The sequence below is a fragment of the Pezoporus wallicus genome, unplaced genomic scaffold, assembly GCF_028554395.1.
Source record: "Pezoporus wallicus isolate ANWC-B61680 ecotype Strahan unplaced genomic scaffold, APGP_CSIRO_Pwel_v1 contig_6401, whole genome shotgun sequence".
Classification (NCBI taxonomy): Eukaryota; Metazoa; Chordata; class Aves; order Psittaciformes; family Psittacidae; genus Pezoporus; species Pezoporus wallicus.
Genome location: NW_026638608.1, coordinates 3,956,228 through 3,978,553, shown reverse-complemented (window position 1 = coordinate 3,978,553; position 22,326 = coordinate 3,956,228). Strand labels below are relative to the sequence as shown.

The window sequence follows — 22,326 nt, the reverse complement described above, 5'->3', positions numbered from 1 at the left end:
AATGTTTGTACTGATTTCATAGATACAATTTTGGGTTTGGAGAATTAGATGTTACCCTGGATTTTTGAAATAGTTTGAAGTGAACTTCTAAAGCAGCAGAAGTGGTCACATACTTTGTGTGACCAGTTTGCTCCTGGTGCCCTTTGAAACCTTGTTAGTTAACCATGTACTGAGATAATCCTAGAATTGGAATAGTTTGGGTTGGAAGGGACCTTAAAGCTCATTCGGTTCCAATTGCCTGCTGCAGGCAGGGACACCTTCCCCTAGAGCAGCTTGCTCCAAGCCCCTGTATCCAGCCTGGCCTTGAACACTGCCAGGGATGGGGCAGCCACAGCTTCTCTGGGCACCCTGTGCCAGCGCCTCAGCACCCTCACAGGGAAGAGCTTCTGCCTCAGAGCTCAGCTCAGTCTCCCCTCTGGCAGGTTAAAGCCATTCCCCTTGGCCTGTCCCTACAGGCCCGACTGGTGCTGTGGTGTTAGAGTGGGAAGGCAAAAGCAATTGTGCAGGTGTGAAGGAATATGAGAGTATGGGCCAGGAAGAGGGATGAAATTGTAACATTTAATGTCTATTTTATGAAAACAATTTTGTACCTTACCGGGAGTGAGGAAGCGATGAAAGTAATACTTTAAGTAGTGTGAGAATAATCTTAAGTGCAGATAGTTACCTACCATCTGTTTTTCAATAAATAGCTATTATGCTAATTTGTTTCAATGCACAGAATTAAAGCCGGTAGTATTCCTGTGATACCCAACAGCTGCTGCTTTTGAAGGTTTTATTTATCTTTCTCAAGTGCTGCTGCAATTTTAGTTTCATAGTCAACTCTGCTCCAGAGTGTCAGGTTTTGTATAGGAAATGGTGCTCCATTGAAATGCAAACTTGGGTTGTGTCTGAACGGCAATCTTCAGCAATAGTCCTCATCAATTGTCTGATTTCCCTGGAAGCCTGGTGCTGTTAGGGATACCTTGGAAGGATGTTGATTGTAAGTGCTTGTAATCTCTGATTGCAAATAAGTGAAAATGAATGGATCAAATGGTGAACATCTCTTCTCAGATCTCTTTTGGCTGATGAGTTGACTTGGGAGAGGGAGAACCAAGATGAATTCTCAATACTGTAAGAGTAAGAAGTCCAATTTCCCTCCAATCATAACCAGTGCAAGGAAATTAGATCTCTAAGTGGGTTGAATCTGATTTAGTAATAAGTCAATTTAATCACTAATGACTTCAAACGCAGATTTTACAAGGTGATCAATGGCATTGTAGCAATGATCGATCAGGAGCATTGAGTTTAATTGGATTTTTATGGCTATAATATAGTTTTTCAGAATTAATGTACCATTGCTTTGCTTTGTTACTCTTTTAACTCAATTTTTTAGAAGAAATGATGCTTCAAAATGCTGGTTGGCCTTTGAAATATTGTTTTTAGGCCACATTAATAAAAATTAAACTGAGAAGTTAAATGCTTGCTTTTAGTAATTGAATTTCTGATCTTAGACGAGTTATTTGGCTGTGTGTTTTTCAAAACTGGATCTGTGCAGGGAGACATCCCCCCCCCCCATTGTTCATGTTTCATGCTAACGAGCAGACACAAATCAAAGAGTAAGAAGGAGCATCTACTGCTCCGAATATGAATCCTGAGTAGCCGCGCACCTCCCCTTCCTCAGCAGTTTGACATAGTAATCTGCCCTCCAAGTAATCTGCGTGTCCCATGTGTCCGGCTTTAATCTGTCGGCATTTCTGCAGTGTGCAGCAAGAAATTGATTTTCAGTAATTTTAATGGCTGAATAACTGGTCCTGTCCCAGAGTGTTTCTTCGTATTTGCAGTGGCCGATGTGGTAACTGAAGTCAGTGTTCTGGATAATAGGTTTCATTAGTTTTGATGCCTGAGGTAAAAAAACAGTAGGTGGGAATAAAGGCTTGGTTTTGATGTCTAGACGTTCATTTCGGCTGTTGCTGCAATATGATACATTAAAAGGAAATATGTAACATAGCTCTGAGGAAATATGTATTCTTTGAAACTAATTCTACTTTTAAACTGCAGAAGGCGGCGTGACCTGAATTATTAACATGGTTGTGGCTGCGCTTCTTAAAGGTACCACTCTCTCTGCAGTGCCAGCGCAGTCTCAACTCGCCGGCTCTCCTTCCTCCCTACGTTTCTTTTAAGTAAAATATGTCAGTTTGGTCACTGAAGCAGAACAGAGATCTTATTATCTTTCCAGTATCTCTGCTGGGAGAGCTAAAATTATTGAAGTATTTGCTTTGATATTTGGCTATGACTTCTCTCCTTGAAATTTTTATAATGGCTCTTTTTTATTTGAGAACATGGCTGGCTTCATAAAAATTGTTGGACACTTTGAAGACCTTAATATCTCTGACTTGAAGATAAAACCAGACCCCAAGCCAACTAAGCTGCTCATTAAGGGTGTTTAAATTATAAATGTCCAGAGTAAGGCTCAGTTGTTGTAGTTACCTTCCATTCTTTTAACATCTCGTCTGCAAAAATAAACTTCAAATTGAGCACAAATGGTCTGTTCCTTTATTTGAACCTGTGAAAGCTGAATGTTAACAAACATTTAAAACCTTGATCTGTGAAGGGTAAGGACGATTCCCATTCTGTGTGGAGACTAGCAGTGAGATTTAGCACCGCAGTTGTAATCCAGGACAAGAGGTGTCAAATACACCTTTTCTCTTTTGGGTTTTTATTTCTGCCAACAGTATCTTGGCAACGAGGCAATTGAAAGTATTTTCTCTGTGGATGGTTTCTTTGCAAGTGAAGCACGCTGCATTGTGTCCTTCAGGTGCTCTGGCCGAAAGGCTTTTTACCTTATTCCTGTACACACTTGCACGTTGGATGATGGTAGCAGGTACTCAGCTGTAGCAGTAGCTATTATTTGGAATGCACAGTGCCCTGCTGGCCTACACAGAGGTATTTTATTGCCATTGGATCTGTTAAAGTATTGCTTCGGTGGTTTATTAGCTTTCCATGAACATTTTAAGGACTCTTTGTAGTTTCGCTTTCTTAATTCTTACACATTGAAACAATGATGCCTCTTCAGATAAATGAATAGAATATTCTTGTACAAAGCTCAAATAGTTCTTCTTTAAGAAAAAGTACCTTTTTCTGCTCTTGGAAGATACCGCAGATTTCACAGTTCCTTTTGGATCCATATGCTGCTTTAGTGCTCTTTATCTGCAGTAGATTTAAAGAGCATATAATGGAATGATAAAGTAATGATAAACAAGTTAGAGTGTCTCAAGTGAGCAGTTTATAGAATTACAGTTAATGGCAGAGATGATGTGACCTTATCTTCCTGGTTTTCTCCAAGAATCCAGACTCTCAGACACAGGGTATTATCAGACTTAGCTGCTTGTTTTGAGAGGTTGATTTCATGGGAAAAGAAAACAAACAGCAAAACCCAAACCATACAACAACAAAACACGCATAGTATTTGCTTGGTTTGGTGTAGTGGTAAAGTTATCCCTCTATTTGCAGGACATACAGTGAGCAGAGGATGAACTGCCTGTTTTACAAGTAAATAAATGCTACTCACAGTTGTTATCCTTGACTACTCTGACATGTTCACCTGCTTAGGAAAGGTAGCATGTACAGAGAAATATATATATATATATATATATGCAGAGAGATAGAGATACATATATCTATCTACATGAATCTGTCATGCTAGAGGATCAGTAGATCTCACAGGTCACATTAAGTGAGAAGGAGCTTGGACTCCTGGAGGTCACCCAGTCTGACACTATTCAGCATGGAATTGTGCAAACAATAGATCAGATCAGTGGTGGCTTCGTCGACCCAGGTCCTAGGAAGCAGTGACCCATGGTTTTTTCCCATCTGCCTTGCTGCCTCTCCACAACTCCTGTCCTCCTCTCTTACTTCATGGAGGAAAAAGTAGTTACCTGGCCTGTCGCACTCTTTCTCTTACTAAACTTCAGTCCTTATTCTTCCCTTACAAGTTTTCTGGTTTTGACGATGGGTTTCACAGCTGTTGTGTAGTGTCCAGTTTGTTTGCTCTAAAGAGGGTATTTCAACTAGAGTAACAGAAAATAACTTCAGGACAGGATATAAGTGCTTGGCATAGGAATGTTTCAGAATCTATGCAGCACCTGCTTTCTGTTAGCTCTGCACCTGAAAATGCTGTCGGGCAGCACTGAGAGGCTGGTGAGGGCTTGAGTGGAAAGCCTTGAGCATCCCAAATTATTATACAGACAGAGACTGACAATTATTTACTGACTTCTATAAAGAATTTAACATATTCTTTGAAATACAGCATCTAATTACACTGTCACAGTGCAAAGAATTTGGCAGATCACAGGGATAGTCTCATCTCTAGTGTTTGGCCAATTTTTGTTACTGGTCACCATTTGAAATTGTAACTTGCTCCAGTTATTTAAGCTGTTTTCTTTTGGAGGCTGGATCAGAAAGCCAAAGAGCAGAGAGGAAGTGAAATGCTGCAGTTCTAATGCCCTTTTTTACTGCAACAGCCATATATACACCCTTTCAAATAGTACATTTTGAGTAGGATCAAGAAGTATTATAGGTAAATACAGTGAGAATAGTGCACTAATATATCTGGGAATCAAAGACATTATTACAGGAAAACGGTTATGAAGATACCTTGTGATATCCTTAAGAGTTAAATTTATGTGTAATTTACGAATGCAGAATAATAAGAAACCAATTTGGAAAATCAGAATGTTTGAGGGATGATACCGCTTGAGACTTTGCCCTTTTCACTGTCCCACTCAGCTTACTGCTGCTCAGCCAGCCTGAGCTCTTATTAGCACACTTGACCCTAGAGATGTACTTATGAGGCACTGTGAGATTAACTTTGCTTTTTCCTGCTTTTCCTAGGCTTTGGGACACAGCCCCTTGCATAGTCACCAGGGCGCAGGATAACTGTGTACTGGGAAGAGTGCTGCCTCTCTCCATTCCCTCATTTTCAGCCCCTTCTGCTGAGATCCATTGACCTTGTCCTAGGGACAAGGATCTCAGTTTGTGTGAGAGTCGTAGGGTGGTGCATCCCAAAGAGGAGCTGTGCCACTCTCAGCTGGCAGGGCAAAAGAACAGATTCTTTCAGTGCCTGAAGAATTTGGTCCCATGAGTTTGTTGTTGTTGTGCATGGGGAGCAGGTAGTGAGTTACAATTGAGAACATCAGAACCGGCAGCGAGAAGTTTCCTGTAAGATCAGTCCCATTTTGCATGAAGTTCCTAATGCAGGGACAGTACTGGCTCCTTGCATGGGTGCACTGATGTTATTAGAGTGAAACTCAAGAAGAGCTCAGTGCAGTGTAATAGTGAATTTCTTTTGACTTTTACCGATTGTGTCAGCTTTGTGACTGTCTAAAATGTTGTCGTTTTATTTGCATCAGGGTGAACTCAAGTGTGATCTCTCATACTGTAACATAGAACTGGTTACACATCTGAGAACTGTGGAGTGTTGAAGTGCAAGACTGTAGCAGTCTTACAGCTTACGGGCTTCAGCTGAACTATATAGGATTTGTGCATTAACACTTCTAAAAATGCATGGAGATTCTGAAGTTTCCTAGGAATACTCTTTTAAACATGCAATTTCAGGCCATGTGAGGTTCTATCTAGCAAGCAGCTATGGCACATTGCTCAGTGTCAGTAAGGTTTTGCAAGCATTAAAGGGCCTTTAATGGTTTTACAGGGAACGAGATTTGGCTCATGCTAGAGCCCCAAAGCACAAGTCTGCCTTTTCAGCCTTCTGAGAAGGCAACTGTGCTATTTGATAAGGTGATTTAGGTACTAAAGCCCTGGCTTTTTTGTTCTTTAAAGGAGAGACACTCCATTACCAATATTAGCATATCACAACGCTACTCGTTCATAAAATGTGCCTCTTCTTGTTTGAGGTTCTATGACTTACGATTACTGGGAGAAGCAGCAGAATGATGAACAATGCTGGGGTTTGAGGCTTTGAAGCTGCCGTTGAAGACTGCTGGCAGTAGTAGTATTTTTCATACAGCAGAAACCCCTTAGAAGCTTTACTTTAAACTTGATTGTAGAGTAAACTATACTTAGATAATAATCTCTGCATGATAGACATGCTGTTGGAAGGTTTCATCCTTTAAATTGGCTAAGGAGGGGTGTTAAGTATTCAGTTCTTAACATGCTGTAGAATTTTATGTTTGCATTTCTGAAGATCTGCAGAGTAGTCCTGTACAGTTGAAATGACAGAACTCAATTAACGAATTCTTACTCCATGACAAAGTTGTTTAATCATCTGTTTTTACTCTGCAGCTGAGATTGCATCTTCTGGCTGAATAAGATTTAGGATCTGGTACAGGCGTGCCAAAAATAGTTTTACTCTTGGTAATTTTAGCATCCAGAAGCAACGGAGTGAGGACAGCCGAGGTTCAGTATCGTTGCTTAACGCTGTTTAAGTTACGTAAATTGATCTTGAACCTTTAATGATTCACTTTGTTTCTTGATTGCCTGCATCTGGGGGTAAGTTTTAAAGGCTCTCTCATCTGTCCTGGCAAAGAATGATCATGAATTCCTTACCCCCTTACTTTAATGCGGAATGCTATGGGCAAATGTGTTTGGGTTTATGCTTTTGTGTTTTCGTGTTTGGCGGCTTCAGCAAGGGGAGACCAAAGCTCCTTTGGCAATAGGTGATAGTTGAAACTGTTTCATGAAACATGCTGCTGTTGAAAACTGAAGCTGTTGGAGTTATGTTTTATTCAACTGTTTGTATTTCCCTATTCTGAGCATGTTGACATTTTGTGTTTTTGTAGTGGTGGAAGAAGGACTGTGGGAGAATGGACTTTCCTATGAGTGTAGGACCCTGCTCTTCAAAGCAATTCATAATCTTCTGGAAAGGTAAGAAAAACTCCATTGCACTCAAATATTTCATTTTGCTATTTAAAATACTGTGGGATACCTACACAGCATTTGTATTTTATTGATTTTAAACTACATTTTTTAAGGGGTAGAACTTTAGTGCAAGAGGGGCAGTATATAGGGATGGATCTCTTAAGTTGCCGACTTCGGTGATGTATCATAAAATGTGGTGCAGACTAATTCAGTGCTAATACAGTGAATAATGTCAGTGAATATTTCTGGTGCATTCTTGCTCAGGAGCTGTTTTAACAACAAACAAAAGGGTTCACCTTCTTGAGATGCTGATAGAGTTCATGCTTACAGAGAGTGATTGTATCTGACCTCCAACCCCTTTGATGAGGTTAAATAGTATCTTAACAGATAACATTAAAGGCTTTAGTTACATGCATGTTACAATTTAACTAAATTTATGTACAATATTCAAGTGAAACTTAACAGTTCCTGATTCTGACAGGCCTTATGTATCCTGGAATAACTTGCCTTTGTCTCGATTATACATATACATGTATGTATATGTGACTTGAATGCAGAGTTATTATGTGATTAGTTAATACACTTCCAACTTAATCCAGCTATCTAGCTGTTAATCTTACTGAAGATTATCTTGTCCTTAGGCCTTCAGTGTATGGTACTGCATCTTCCACTACTGCATTTTATTCCCCCTCTCTTACTTCAGGTCATCATCACCTGCATGTATTGTATTTCAGGTTTATTAGGCTATTCCCACTTTTTCTGCATTTATAACAGCAATAATAACAGCAACAACATGCAATGCACCTCAGCTGTACCTCTGTGGTACATTCATTTTACAACATGTAGCATGGAATATTGTCTCTTTCAGAAGATAAACTAATTGTAAATTGGTTTATCTTGTCTCAGTACTGCATTTGCTTTGCTGGAGATTTACTAGCAATCATGTTTGCATTATGCTCCTGAGGTGGTGTTTCCATGAGTGTTACAACTGTCCTCTTGGCTGTTAGTTACCTGTCTGTATCTGCTAGCAAGTGATGTGCACAGGTACAAGGAGTAGTTGTGTGCTATTTCCTATCTCTTCTGTCTTTTTAGGGGGTAGACAATAGACTACTATCTCTTCTGACTTTTAGGGGATAGGCAATAGACTACTTAGAGCAGATAACAATATAAAAATGAAATTCCACATCTGGAATGTACCCTGGTTGTGTTGTAGCAGTATAAAAGGGAAAAGTGACTTTATACATGTTTATCAATGCTTGCTACCCAGTCAGCTGACTTGAAGTATGACTCCTATCGTGGATGTTTTTATTCACTGGAACTCTTTAAGCTTGTGAAGTAAACTTGTAGTTATTATTTTATCTTAATACGTCCATTGAAGACAGTTGCTGGGGTCAGCAGAACGGATCTGTCCTGCTGTGACTGACAAGACTTCAGAGCTCTTCCTTTCAGCGACAGTCTTTGACTGTCAAGGTGACAGGTCAAGATCAAGTTGGCTGAGGAGGATCTCCAATTAGCTACCTCAGTGTTACATAGCATCAGCTGGGTTACGAAAGACTTTAAGATCAAGCCCAGCCTTTACCCCGGGGCTGCCAAGTCTACCACTAAACCAGAGGAGTATAGCTGGGTTTAAGTTAATTCACTCTTTTCTTTCTTTATTTATTGTCTGCCATAGCAAATCTTAGAAATCAGGCTGTTAAAAACCCATTTTATCCTCTGTTTACATAAAGCATGATCAATAAAGAAATCTTGAATTTCTTTTTGATCTTAGCAGAGTGACAGAGCCGTTGCGTGTACTTGAAATTCTGTGGGTTTTTTTTAGTTATTATTAATTTTATTTTTAAAAAATGACTATTTTTCATAGCTGTATTTCTGTTTGTGGTTAGTGAAGGGCAGGTTCTCTCCTCCCACCCCCCCCCCGGTGTCCCTGTCACGCTCTCGTCGCTCTGACCAGCCATGGCTGCGTGGAGCTCGGTGCACACAGCGCCCAGTGCCCACCGCCTCGGGCCGGCTCCGCCACGCAGCCCCTCTCCCGCCAGTGCCTGAGGGGGAGAGCGCCAAGAGGAGCTGCTGTGGCGGAGAGGCAATGGCGGCGGGAAGAGCTGTGGTGGAGGGGAGCCCACACCCCCCCTCCTCCTCCGCATCACCTCAGTGAGTGAAGGCAGGGGAGCTGTGACCAGGGAGACGGGAGGAGAGGTGCTGGGTTTATGTTATCCATGGGAAGGCCGAGAAAGGGTATTTACTGTTCTGGTTTTTACCCCTCACTACCCAAATTAGCCATCAGAAGTTTAGGTCGATTTTCAATATAGAAAATGTTAGAAATTCTGAGGAAATAATGCTCAAAATGTTATGGTATTATTTCATAATCGTTACTGTGCCTTTATCGGGTTTATTTTTTCCCTAGAAAAACCAGAAGTGTGAGGGTTTGTGGCAGGGAAGTGCTTTAACAGCTTTCCTGTGCCGCTCGGGCAGAGCGTGGCTCTGTGCTTGAACTGGAGACCCGAGCCGTGGAGCTCGGAGGATTTTATGTCGTTATTTCATAGGGCTAAATGGCTGCTTTAGGCGTGTGCTCGTTTGGGCTTTTGTGACCTTTTTTTTTCAAGTTCATTGTCCAGCTTTCTCTTTGGGACAAGTTACGAGTGAGTGCTCACAGAGGAAAAATAATGCCATACGGTCATGAGTTGTTCACCCAGCCGAATCCTTGAGATCCATGCTTCTGCAGTTGTGTTTCCCTCCTCATATGCATTACACTTAAGTAACCTGTGATGTAGTTTAGCATGTGAGGGTTGGCTGATTTTTAAGGCCGAGTTTACCCATTTTTTCCTAGGAAAGCAGCATTAGTTTGAGGCAGTTAAACCTGCCACAGTGAGACATAGCTATGCGGTGCTGGAAAGGGTCTGTGTGTGTGTGTGATGGAGGAGAGTTGATTGTATTCATTACCAGAACAGATTATTTTCTTTAGGGATCTGCTATAAACTTCACAGGCTTCCTTTTGTTTGTATAAAGTGCGCTGACACTGACAGACTTTCTCTGATAGCAAGTATTTCCTAGGGAAACAGTTGCTGAAGCATACTTCTTGTTTTCCCACCAGCACAAGAGCAGCGTCTTTAGCTCTCTGCTGGTTTAGTTTTCATACTCAGTTTAAGGTCCTCATATATTCAGCTGAGCTAGATGAGTTTTTTTTTTGCTTTAATTGAGAAAGTGTTGTTAGAATTTTCTTCAGACTTTGGAAAACCCTGCCAAGTTTATACAGAAGAATTAGGAGCATATGAGGGCCTACGTTGTCCACTTCCTATCTATCTTCTAGGTATGCTTTTGAAGTATAGATCAGACAGTTTTTCTAAACCTTGCAGAATGTACTTTCCCAGAAGGTTTCGTGTGATTTTTAATCTTGTTTTGTTTTGACTACTCTCTAGCAACTGCTGTAGAAATAAACCATTGGAAAGCTTTGAAGAATGGAGTAGTTCTTTATCTGAATAAAGAAATACTGATTAGACCTGTATAGGCAAAGCTCATCTATTGCTCATAATTGTAAATAAACCACTAGCAACAAAGGACCAGTTTTTCAGAATTTTGGAAGCATAATATTTACCTTGCTGAAAAACATTCCTTCGTAACAAATTTGTGTGTGTGATCCCTTAGGCAGCATGTTCAACTGCATGTTTAATGTACGAACCATACTTAAATCGTGTTGGCGTATGGCTAGTGTGATTCATCTCTACAGGTGGACTGAGAGAGGCATCCAGCGCTCCTTAACTTGTCAGCCTAAATTGGTTATTGATTGCTTTGCATCCTCACTGTTAGGCTTTTTCTTTTAAAGCCACGGAATATACAGTTTCTATAACAAAATTGTGCGTTTCTGAAGGGACCACAGAAAATGGGTAGCTTACTGCTCTAAATGTAGTCATGTGGGAGGATGTTTGTTGGAGTGAAGTTTTCCAAGAGAAGAAATGGTGATTATGGAAGTTTAAACACCTGAGATCATGCTGTGGATCATGTGAAAGAAAAATAGTTCATTGTTAATAATTGCTTAATACAATTTCCTGTCATTCATCTACTCTACTATTCCATACCAAAAATACAGGAATGCATATTTTTATCATGAATTCTGAGAGAAACACTGTATATAGAAGGGAATTCGTTCTGTGGTTTGTCTTTGTTCACGAAGAATAATAGGATGATGGATCATTCAGCAAAAAGAGTAGCATGGAGCAGAAAAGATTCGGTCAGAGACACAGGGGAAAAATGCATCTGTGATGATCAGCATCAGGGACAGCCTCACAGGATTGGACAGTGATTCTCTATGACTAGTGTGGGAAAACAGGAAGTGGCAAAGTTACATGGAACCCAAAAGCAGCAAAACTGATTTCAATATGATGGAAATTCAACTGCTTAATCCCTTCGATGTACTGTCTTCAAAGACTGCTTTTAATTACATCCAAAGATGTAACTAGTAACTGTTGTTGTAAATATTTTTTAGGTGCTTGATGGATAAAAACTTCGTGAGAATTGGAAAATGGTTCATAAGACCCTATGACAAGGATGAGAAGCCTGTTAATAAAAGGTAAGGGGATCTCTATATCAACTACTGTTCCTATCAGTGTTGTCAGTGTTAGTACATGATGGTAACTTGATACTGTATCTTAGTGGTAGTTTTTCCACTTTTACCATGTAACAAGTAAAATCACACAATATTTTTGCACATCAGTAAAACATAGAAAGCAATTTACTACTTATTTCTGGTCTTATTATGATAATTTAGAAGGTGAGGTTGGTATTTATCCCGTAACTCTACAGGAATACCACATTTTGTTTAAAATCTTTTGAATACTGTCAGCCTGTTTCTGTCATTATACACCAGAATTCCAGATAGTTATAACAAATTATTTGAATTTCTGGACACTTAACCCCAACCTGACATTTAAGCAGTAAAATAACTGGTGTATAGATTTATTTATTTATTTCCTTTAAAGATGCCGGCCTTGATACACAGCTTGTACTCATTAGGCAGGCTGTCAAATCAGACCTTTGTGTCTGATTAATGCGCTTCTTTTGCAGCAGGATCACCACGGAAAAGGGCTAGCTAGTCTCCACTTGCTCGTTGCTATTTCCTCTCCTAGCTCTAAAGGTTACAATGTTCTCACATCTTCTGGTACTTGCATTTATAGTCATCTGCTAAGCAAGTTCTGTCAAAAATAATCTGAGTTAAGCTGAAACACAGATTTTCTAGTGGGAATCATTTTGACAGAACTGGGTTAGGAAGTGACTAAACATGCAGTTATGCTGGAAGATTTGAAGGTAATGAGCAAGTGGAGATGAAGTGGGGTGGCAACTTCTTCATCCAGCGTAGCTGCAGTCACAGTGCTATGTCTCATGGCAGCATTAGGTGCTGGTAGAAATCAGGTGCTGGTAGAAATCATTCTGTAGATCATATATACATTCTCCTTTTCATCTCTTTATCTCACTGCATTGTCTTAGAGCAGAAATGTCTTTCCTCTGTTACAGGATAATGCTACAAACAGTTCAATGCTTCAGACTTTGTGTTAAGCAGGTACTTCTAAACAGCAGTTATTTTTAAGATAGAATGCAGTAATTAAACTCAGATTTGTCTGCTTTCTAAAACCAGAAAGCATGAACTCAATATGGGAAGATCTCTTTTTTTCGCTACTTATGCTTTGTGGCCAAGTAAACTTACACTATGTATGTGTAACCTTTGATTTCACATTGATCTAATGGCAAGAAGCCAGTGGAAGATCCAGGTTTCTCCATACCTTTTTCTGTCCTAGGTATACATAACCACCTTTCCCCTGTATATTTTCTCTGCTGCTTTACTGATCATGCCAAGATCTAGTTGAATTTTCTGAAAGATGAATTCCTCGAAGTGACAATAAGAAACGGTGCCTTTTCCAGCTTCTGCAAAAGGGAGACAGCTCCTTTCAGCAAAAGCTATTTGTTTTATCAATTTTACTGCAGCCTTAGTGCTCAGATTAAATGTGTTTGTGAGTCTCATGTCTGTTCCTGGTGGGTATCAATTTAAGAAGTGGATTATCTGATACAGTAGATGTTGTCTGTCAAAACCAGCAGCGTTCAGTGGTAGAATTCTTGCAGATTTGTAGGTTCTGTTCTTAGTTCTCGGTGTGTATAACATCGAGTCAGTTGTACAGTCTCCGGGGGATAATTGCATTTGTAAATATATGTGCAGTATACACAAACATATCTGGTCTGGAAAATGTAATAAATGAATTTGTCTTGAACTGAAATTGTATTTGAAGCATTACTGTATATAAATCTGAGGTTTTTATTGAGAATTTTAGGGTTGAAGATAATGTTTGTTGGTGGTTTGTGGGGGTCGTTAGCTTGTATTTGGGGGTATTTGTTTTTTTTTGTTTGCTTGTTTTTTAGTAAAGTAATTGTCACTATAAATCCTGTGGATATACACTTTTAAAAACATTTATTTAGCAATAACAGCTAGGACATAATTTGAGATAGGCTTTGTGGGTTTTATCAGGTTCCTAATTTTTCTGCTGTTAATATATCATTGAATTTAACTAATCTTACTGAAAGCTGGTGGTAGAGACTGCACAAGTTGACAGTAGAGTCAGCTGCAGATCATAGCAGCAAATAGTAGGAGGCTTTGGGGACTTATTTCTCCAGACATTTTTTATTTAATCTTTTAAGCTTGCTTTCTCAGTATAGCACAAAAAGGTATCTTTACATAAATGAAATTATTAACATTAATGCCATATAAATTCTTTGTGAAACTCTTGCTCTAAGCTGTGGATAAAGCAGTAAGGAGTAGTTGCAGGAAGAAGAGGCCAGCTGGGAGTGTTAGGTATTTTATCACTGTGGGCAATGCCTTCATAACCAAAGCCAGTGGTGCTTTTAAAAATGGTAGCTAAACCCATGTTAATGTATAAAATCCAACAAATGTATGTACAGTGATTAGGTTCAAGTCTGGGATTGTTCTCCTTGAGTGGGGAAAGATATGGATAGGTCGATCAGAAGATAGTATAGATATATATATCCTCTTTCAGTGGAGGAAAAACTGAGCAGGTGGTATTGTGGCAAGGAAATTCAAATAGTTATAAATCCTGCTTTGATACTTGCAGCAAAGTTAAGTCACCTCAAACTTCCAGTGTCTCCAGTTACTAACTTCATTCCAGGAATTTACTGAAAAGTCTTGGACTGCACATAAGCAAACAGGAAAGGAGTGAAAGCTCACGTGGCTGGCTTTCGAGGTGTAAGTTCATTCATGGCCTGTGAGTTTTGTGAATGGCATTAAAGGAGAAGGGCAGGGAGGTCTGTGATTTTTAGAATGAAGTCAAAGATGAAGTGGAGCATGGCAGCGGCCGTGACCTAGTTACTGCTGAGGTGTGAAAAGAAGGCCTGAGAACACTGGATGACCTTCCGAGGCAGTAGTAGAAACACTATGCAAGAAGAGCTTTCCAGGTCCTTTGTGGAGGAGCAAGGGAACAGCAGAGGGAGTTAGACAGATCCGTGTGCTGTTTTGTTTTGCTTACAGCGTGAACCAGATGCTTTTGACAAGAAATTTAGCGCAGAACTTGTGGGTTTTCTTTCCTCAGTATCTTTAATATTATGTGTCACTTACTAAATAATTCTTCGTGGTTCATTGTCCGTTGTACAGCAGTGCGTGTCTAAAATAGGTTTCAGTGCTGCTGCTGGAAAATGGCAGAGTTGCTTTTTCATCTACACCTCCTAAAGGAGATTTGTACATTTGCAGTGTACAGAATTTGATAAAGGCCATCGATAGGGCATCCACTGTGCAGTGAAAGTTCTTCACAGTCTTGTTCAGAATCAATTTCCAAGTTTTACACATGAATTTTTTTTCATTTCAGAAAGCACCACCATAAAATACTGAACATCTTACTGGCAAAAAAGAATTATGGCCATCATATGCAAGCAACTTTGCTAATTATTTTAGTGATTGTTTTCTTGGCATGTAGGAGGAAACTGGGGGGAGAAAATCAGTTTGTTTGGATGTTTATGGCCAACTAAACATAAGCTGTCTTTAATTTGCTTGAATGTAAAGAACATGTAAAAAAAATGGTCTGTAGATTAAATAACTGATGGGTCATCTCTGCTTCTGGAAGTCTGCTAGAGTTTTTTTTATTCTTAAGAAGAAAAAATGTTCCAGCAGTGTAATATTTTGCAATAGATATATTTTTGTTACTAGCTGAGAAAGCAGATTGCTAGGATTGGCGTCTAGATAGCCACGTTACCCTCTGTGCACTTGAAACAGTGCAGATGGAAGAGTGGAATTGCAGTTAGGCTGTAATGAAATAAGAGTTCTTTAATTGCAGTTTCCAAACAGATTTCTGTTCACTGCTGTCCCATAAGACCAGTTGATGATAACCTTGTATGATGCAGATAGAATATAGAAATTTCTGAGTTATGGATGCATGGGCTGTATGTATTTTGGTAAGTACGGTATTGTAAGGATTCACGTGTCAACGCTTTCCCCCCTCAGATCTCATCCCTCAACTTTTGCTGCTGTTAAAGAGGTCAGTCAGTACATCCATACCCAGGTTTGCTCAATAGCTGTGTTCATTTCTTCACAATGGGCATTAATCAGAGCCATCAAAACCCGAAGATGTGGACATTTCAAGCACTGCTTCCTCTTTGAGAACCTGGAAATTATAATTTGCTTCAGTTCCGTGGGAGTAGTCATAGGACTTAGCCAATGAATGTCTGGATCAGGATACCAGAATTGACATTGAGCATTGTTGCAAGCAATATTGCAAGCTGCATTCCCTTTCTGCCTGTTAGGAGCTCCGGTCAGTCAGTATCTTCATAGGAAAAGATGGAATTGGGTGGGCTCTAGAGAAGAACTGCAGTGCTGTGCCAGGAGGAATTGGAAAGTTGTGGAACTAGTGCCTTGTCTGAGGCTGGAGCGCCTTGTCTGAATGTGATGGGTGGTTTGGTCCTGATACATGCCATTGCATAGATAATGTCTTTTGGCAAATGGTAGTGGGGAGTTTCATCACATGATGACATAATTCAGTGGGAGCTTGGTGGTAAAACAAGTTTAAGTGATCTATTTAATAAAATTTGGATTCCTGAGCTGAGAAAGGGTAGCTGATTGATGGTGCAATGTCTGAATTTAAAACTGGAGCGTTTTATTTTCTGGAATTTGAGAAAAATAAGCCATATAATTTTTTTTAATTCTGCAAGTTTGTGTACTTATATTTTAGCCATGTTTTAAAAAATTCAATAACATGATTAGAATTAAACTTAGCTAGAGGTATTAAAGATAACAGGAAGGGATTCTACAAGTACATAGCAAATAAAAAACAGACTAGGGAGAATGTAGGCCCCCTCCGGAAGCTCTCAGGAGAACTGGCTACACAGGATTTGGAGAAGGCTGAGGTTCTGAATGACTTCTTTGCCTCACTCTTCACTGGCAAAGGCTCTGACCACACCACCCAAGTCTTGGAAGGCAGATGCAGGGACTGTGAGAATGAAGACCTTGCGCCCACTGTAGGAGAGGATCTGGTTCGAAACCATCTTAAAAATCTGAAAGTGCACAAGTCCATGGGTCCTGGTGAGATCCAACCGTGGGTCCTGAAGGAGCTGGCAAATGAAGTTGTGAAGCCGCTGGCCATCATATTTGAGAAATCATGGCAGTCAGGTGAAGTTCCCAAGGACTGGAAAAAGGGAAATATAACCCCCATTTTCAAGAAGGGGAAAATGGATGACCCGGGGAATTACAAACCAGTCAGTCTCACCTCTGTGCCTGGCAAAATCTTGGAGCAGATTCTCCTGGAAGGCATGCTAAGGCACATGAAAAACAGCAAGGTGCTTGGTGACAGCCAGCATGGCTTCACTAAGGGGAAATCCTGCCTGACCAATTTGGTGGCCTTCCAGGATGGGGCTACGGAACTGATGGGCAGGGGTAGAGCAGTTGATGGCCTCTACCTGGACTTGTGTAAAGCGTTGAACACTGTCCCACACGACATCCTTGTCTCTAAATTGGAGAGACATCAATTTGATGGGTGGACCACTCGGTGGGTAAAGAACTGGCTGGATGGCCGCAGGCAAAGAGTTGTGGTCAATGGCTCAGTGTCCGGCTGGAGACCGGTAACGAGTGGGGTCCCTCAGGGATCGGTGTTGGGACCGGTCTTGTTCAACATCTTTGTCGCTGCCATGGACAGTGGGATTGAGTGTGCCATCAGCAAGTTTGCCGATGACACCGAGCTGTGTGGTTCGATTGATAGCTGGAGGGAAGGAATGCCATCCAGAAGGACCTCGACACGCTTCTGAGGTGGGCTGATGCCAGCCTCATGAGGTTTAACCATGCTAAGTGCAAGGTCCTACAGCTGGGTCAGAGCAATCCCAGGCACAGCTACAGGTTGGGCAGAGAAGAGATTCAGAGCAGCCCTGTGGAGAAGGACTTGGGGATGTTGGTTGATCAGAAAATGAACATGAGCCGGCTTCAGTGTGCGCTCGCAGCCCAGAAACCAACCATGTCCTGGGCTGCATCAAAAGGAGCGTGACCAGCAGGTCAAAGGAGGTGATCCTGCCCCTCTGCTCTGCTCTTGTGAGACCTCACCTGGAGCATTGTGTGCAGTTCTGGTGTCCTCAACATAAAAAGGACATGGAACTGTTGGAACAAGTTCGGAGGAGGCCACAAGGATGATCAGGGGACTGGAGCATCTCCTGTATGAAGATAGGCTGAGAAAGTTGGGGCTGTTCAACCTGGAGAAGAGAAGGCTGCGTGGAGATGTCATAGCAGCCTTCCAGTATCTGAAGGGGTCCTATAGGGATGCTGGGGAGGGACTCTTCATTAGGGACTGTAGTGACGGGACACGGGGTAACAGGTTAAAACTTAAACAGGGGAAGTTTAGATTGGATATGAAGGAAATTCTTTCCTGTTAGGGTGGTGAGGCACTGGAATGGGTTGCCCAGGGAGGTTGTGAATGCTCCATCCCTGGCGGTGTTCAAGACCAGGTTGGATGAGGCCTTGGGTGATATGATTTAGCGTAAGGTGTCCCTGCCCGTGGCAGGAGGGGGGTTGGAACTGGATGATCTTGAGGTCTTTTCCAACCCTAACTATTCTATGATTCTGTGATTGTATGAGTTTGAAATTGGTACATTGGTAGTATTATGTATGTGCAATGTTGCCAACTAACCATCATAAATGAGGAATGGCTAGGAAGGGAAATAATAAAAATCAATCTGATTTAATTTTAAATAATGTGTGCTTATTCCTGACTTGTCAAAATAAATGTGACAGAAATACAGAGTAATAAGAAATACACAGTGTGTTTTTCAATAATTCTTCCTACCTCTGTAAAAATAAGCTTTCCTACTACAGTTTAAGAGGCTTAGTTCCCAGGCAAATATTTTCCTATTTTTGAGGTGCAAATTCTGTAACGTCATACTCATCTTTTCTGAGTTTCTTCTCAGTCTCACTTAATGGTTTCAGTAAAATCATACACAGATCTAGTGTGTTATAGCTGCGGTTGGTTGGACTTCTGGTGTTTGCTTTTTGGGGGGTAATTTTTGTGTTGTTGGGCTTTTTTTTTTTTTTTTTTTAAATTGGTAACCTAATTTGTGCTGAAGCTGACTTAATTAATTCTCTCCTATTCTGACATATTGGGTGCAGTACCCAATGGATAGGGTGCCCATCCATGTTTTAGCAGAAGGAACAGATATAAAACAGAGATTGTAAAGTGTTTTCACATGCATGTTTCAGCAAAAGCTGGCGTCATTGTTATCTGTATACTTATATTCATAAATGTTTAAAGTACTATAATTATATTCAAGTATATTAATATGGCTAATAAATATAATGCATTTTTGTTTCATAGACAGAAGACAGTAAAACGCTATTAATAACTTTGGGTTTATTTAAGGATACAATTAAGATGATTTGAGAAAATGCTATTCAAGCACTACTATTTTTAATTATTATTATCTGTAGTGGATATATGCTGCTGGTGGTCTTGGGTCACTTTCTCGTATTCCAAGAATCTTGTATGTAAAATTCTTGATTGAAAATGTTAGCACACTGTGCAGGAAAACAGCATTTTGGATTGAAGGTCTTAATGTTCATGTGCTTCATTACCAAAGTAACTCTCTAGATAAGCTGTGAATTAAGGAGTGTTCTATATTCGATGGTCTGATGTTGTCAGTATTTTCTAAAAGATGATAACTCTCACAGAGCTGTAAAATTTTCATTGCCTATATTAAATATATGACCCAGTTTGCATTACTTCTGCACAGCTCTACATTATGGTATGTAGCTACAGCTGTTAATTTTTTTGGCTGTCCTTCAGTAAGTGAAGCAGGAAACAGCTACCACTGAAGACTGCTTTCTTCATGGTAATGACCCAACCTTTTCATCTTCGTTTTTGGGAGCAAGAGTGGTAAAAAGACAGTGGCAAAGCAACCCCAGGCACGGATTCTTCAGATTCCTTGACCCTTGCCAGTCAAGCTAATGTCCTGTGCACAACAGAAGGGCACCCTGTGTGGGGTCATCGCTAGGATGCCACTGGAGCAGTGCTTCCAGTGTGCTGCATATACCCACTTGAGCTAATTCTGTGATGCTGTGGAGTGTCTTACACAGCTGTTTGCTGAGTGCGTGGAATTGAGCCAGACAGCTAAGATAAACCATAAGGGATGTTGATAGATGTCCTGGTAGTTGTTCTGTCCTCTGATACTTTTGTTGGTAGACATGAGTTTTAAATTCCTTCCTTGAAAGTATACTTTTGTTTTGGTAACAGTTCTGTTATCACAGTGACCTCTCTCTATGGATGCAGCATTATCTCCAAATGGGGCTCTTGCTGGTGCAGTGCCTTGTAGTGTTTGCACTGTATTTTGGAATGCCTGTGTGTCTCTGGCAGCCACAGTGTATGTAGATGGTGGGTCCCTCATGTCATACTGAAGTTTCAAAAGGTGGGCAGGATGGTGTGAGTAGGAGGGTATGCAGCAGAATTGGCATGGCAGAATCTTGTGAAAGGGTGTTTGTAAGCTCCAGTTATTTGGCTCCTAGTGAGCTTCTGCACAGAAACTACCGACCAACATCTACCAGTTTGAAACGAATTGTTAGAATTCTTATCCCTTTCTGCCTTGAGAAAGAAAAAGACCATCTGCCCACTGCCTTTTAAAGCACTATTCCTGTTCTGTACTTGAGCCAGTAGAAATATCCAAGGTGCTGCCACAGAGCTTCGAAAAGCTTTCACGAGTTTGTTATTTGTGAGGAGCCTGAGACTTTGCATTGCCTTTTGACTTCTGAAATACTCTGAAGCCACCTATTTTCAGTGTGTGTGTATAACTGCCATTCTTTGTAGGAATTCGGGGAAGCCAGGATATAGGGGATATGTATTGGTATATGTGTATCTCCGTGTGCAGCCAGTCACACATTCAGGTCTCCTCCTTCCCCATTTTGGGGGATATAAGGGCATATATTGTTGTGGCTTCCAGTTTATAATGCAAATCAGTTACTGCCATTATTTTGAAGTAAAGGATCTTTTTACTGATTTAATGAATGTAAATGAACAAATACATGAAGCTGCTCTTGTCATCTTTAACTTCAGGACTTTGTAAAACCTTCTCTTGCAGTTATTATTTGCTGACAACGTTTATATACAAATATTTGTATGCCTAAGGTTACTGGAATGTCTACATATATTCAAAATATTTGCATTATTTAATGTCATTTCAGACATGACTTTTTTTAGACTTCTGTAACTGTTTAAAAAGACAGTTATTTAAACAGTTGAAATATTTTGAACTGGGGTTACACAGATGGCAAATAGCTCAAGAACATCAGAGTTGTGTATTTCTGTTGTCCATTTATTTTCTTTGGGCCTTATTTTCATTTCTGTAGTTTAGAAGTGAGTTAGTATCTTCATTAAGTGGTTTTGGATGCACTTGTGTCAGGCACTTGAACTCCAATAATTACATAGGAAGCCTGCTTTAATCAGGACTTGGTGACCAATTAGTGAAGTCCTGCTAATGTTTAAGCTCCTTTTCTCATTATACACTCGCTATTGGCACTGTATGTAAAGGATAAACTAAGTGCCCTGATGTGCTGTTAATTAGATTTGTCAGGACTCCCAGTTGCACTGTCTGCCAAACACAAGTGTTGTCACTTACTGTATCAGGAATGAATTGACTTGAGGGCTTTTGTAGATATTTAGAGGACTTTAGATTTGAATACTTATGTTGCAACTGTAATTGTAGTTGCAGCTATGGCTCTGCTTATTGAACTGCAAGAGCCATAAATGAGACAGCAGCTTTCTTGAATTTCTGAAAATCAGCCTGGGTTTTGTGCTTAAACAGATGTGAAGCCCTTGTAGGCAGTGTGTAGCCTTCTGAGGTCTGCAAAAACAGTGGCACTGTAGGATTTGTTTTCAGTCTGGCTCAAAAGTAAGTGCGCTTCCTCATATTCCCAGATAAAATTGGTGCCTAAAGCCAAAAATATCTTCAATCCTTCTCCAAAAATAGGAAACTTCAGTTAAAAGCAGTTCCAATTAATTTCAGTCACAGTAATACCTTATTTACTTTCCTGATGCTTTTATACCTTTTTAAAATAACTTCATCTTGAAATGCAGCTCTCAGAGCACAGTTCTCTGGGTTATTGCCTCTGAAAGTCTGTTTTCCAAGACTTATGTTCACTTTAAAAAAAATTTGCTAACCTGAAGAATCAGACTAAATGGAACTGTGGTGCAGTGTTCTATTGTTGGGTTGTGGGTTTTTTTCCCCTTTTAGCCAATGTAGAACCATTTCATTCTGGTTTATCTGTCTGCTATCACAACTTTTCAAGCATTAATGTTAATTTTAACTGGCAGAAATCACAATTCAGACTCTTTTCTCCTTTCTGTCCCCTTCTTTCCCCATCTTTATCTTCCTCTCAGTCAGATTGGGTTGCAGATACTGTAGTGAATTCTCTGGAACGTGAGCTGCAGCAGTGTGCCAGGACAGTTCTGTGCAACTCTGTAGTCTATAGAACAAGTACTTTAAAGCATTGCAAAATGCTGTCATCTTTGTGCAATCCCACACTATCCGTTAGGCATTGTGCAATCAGGTGCTTGTGTAAGAAATCATCAGATGATGTGATGTTATAAATGGACTGTTCTGTGAGTAATATATCAAGTTATGGAAATGCTTATTATTAAAATATAATTGGCTGGAGCCATGTATAAAGTTGAAGAGAAAACTGAATTAGTCTTGTGAATGCTTTTAAGTGTTTTGGCTTATTAAATTTTCAGATTTAGACTAAAAACAATTTTAAAGAAACTTGGTTTTGGTATTAATTTACTACTAGTTTAGAAGACAGCAAACTTGAACGCTTTTTATATCCTGTACGATGTAAATAATGCCATATAACCCATTTTTTCTGTGTAGAACTAGTAAGGTAAACCTATGTTCTTCCTTTTATTAATGTTGTTGTGAGCTGTAGGCCATCCTTTTCATGAACATTGCTGAGGACCAGTCTGGTGTTGTACAGTA

At 40.2% G+C, this 22,326-nt stretch overlaps 1 protein-coding gene across 1 annotated transcript in view; it reads left to right on the top strand.

Moving 5' to 3' along the window:
- The window catches only part of MED13L (mediator complex subunit 13L), a 185,786-nt gene that overhangs the window by 80,879 nt on the left and 82,581 nt on the right, over positions 1–22,326 (top strand). Inside the window, exons 3-4 of the mRNA XM_057411295.1 lie at positions 6,774–6,858; positions 11,330–11,413. Coding sequence (XP_057267278.1) covers positions 6,774–6,858; positions 11,330–11,413 — 169 coding nt within the window. The remainder of the gene's footprint in view (positions 1–6,773; positions 6,859–11,329; positions 11,414–22,326) is intronic.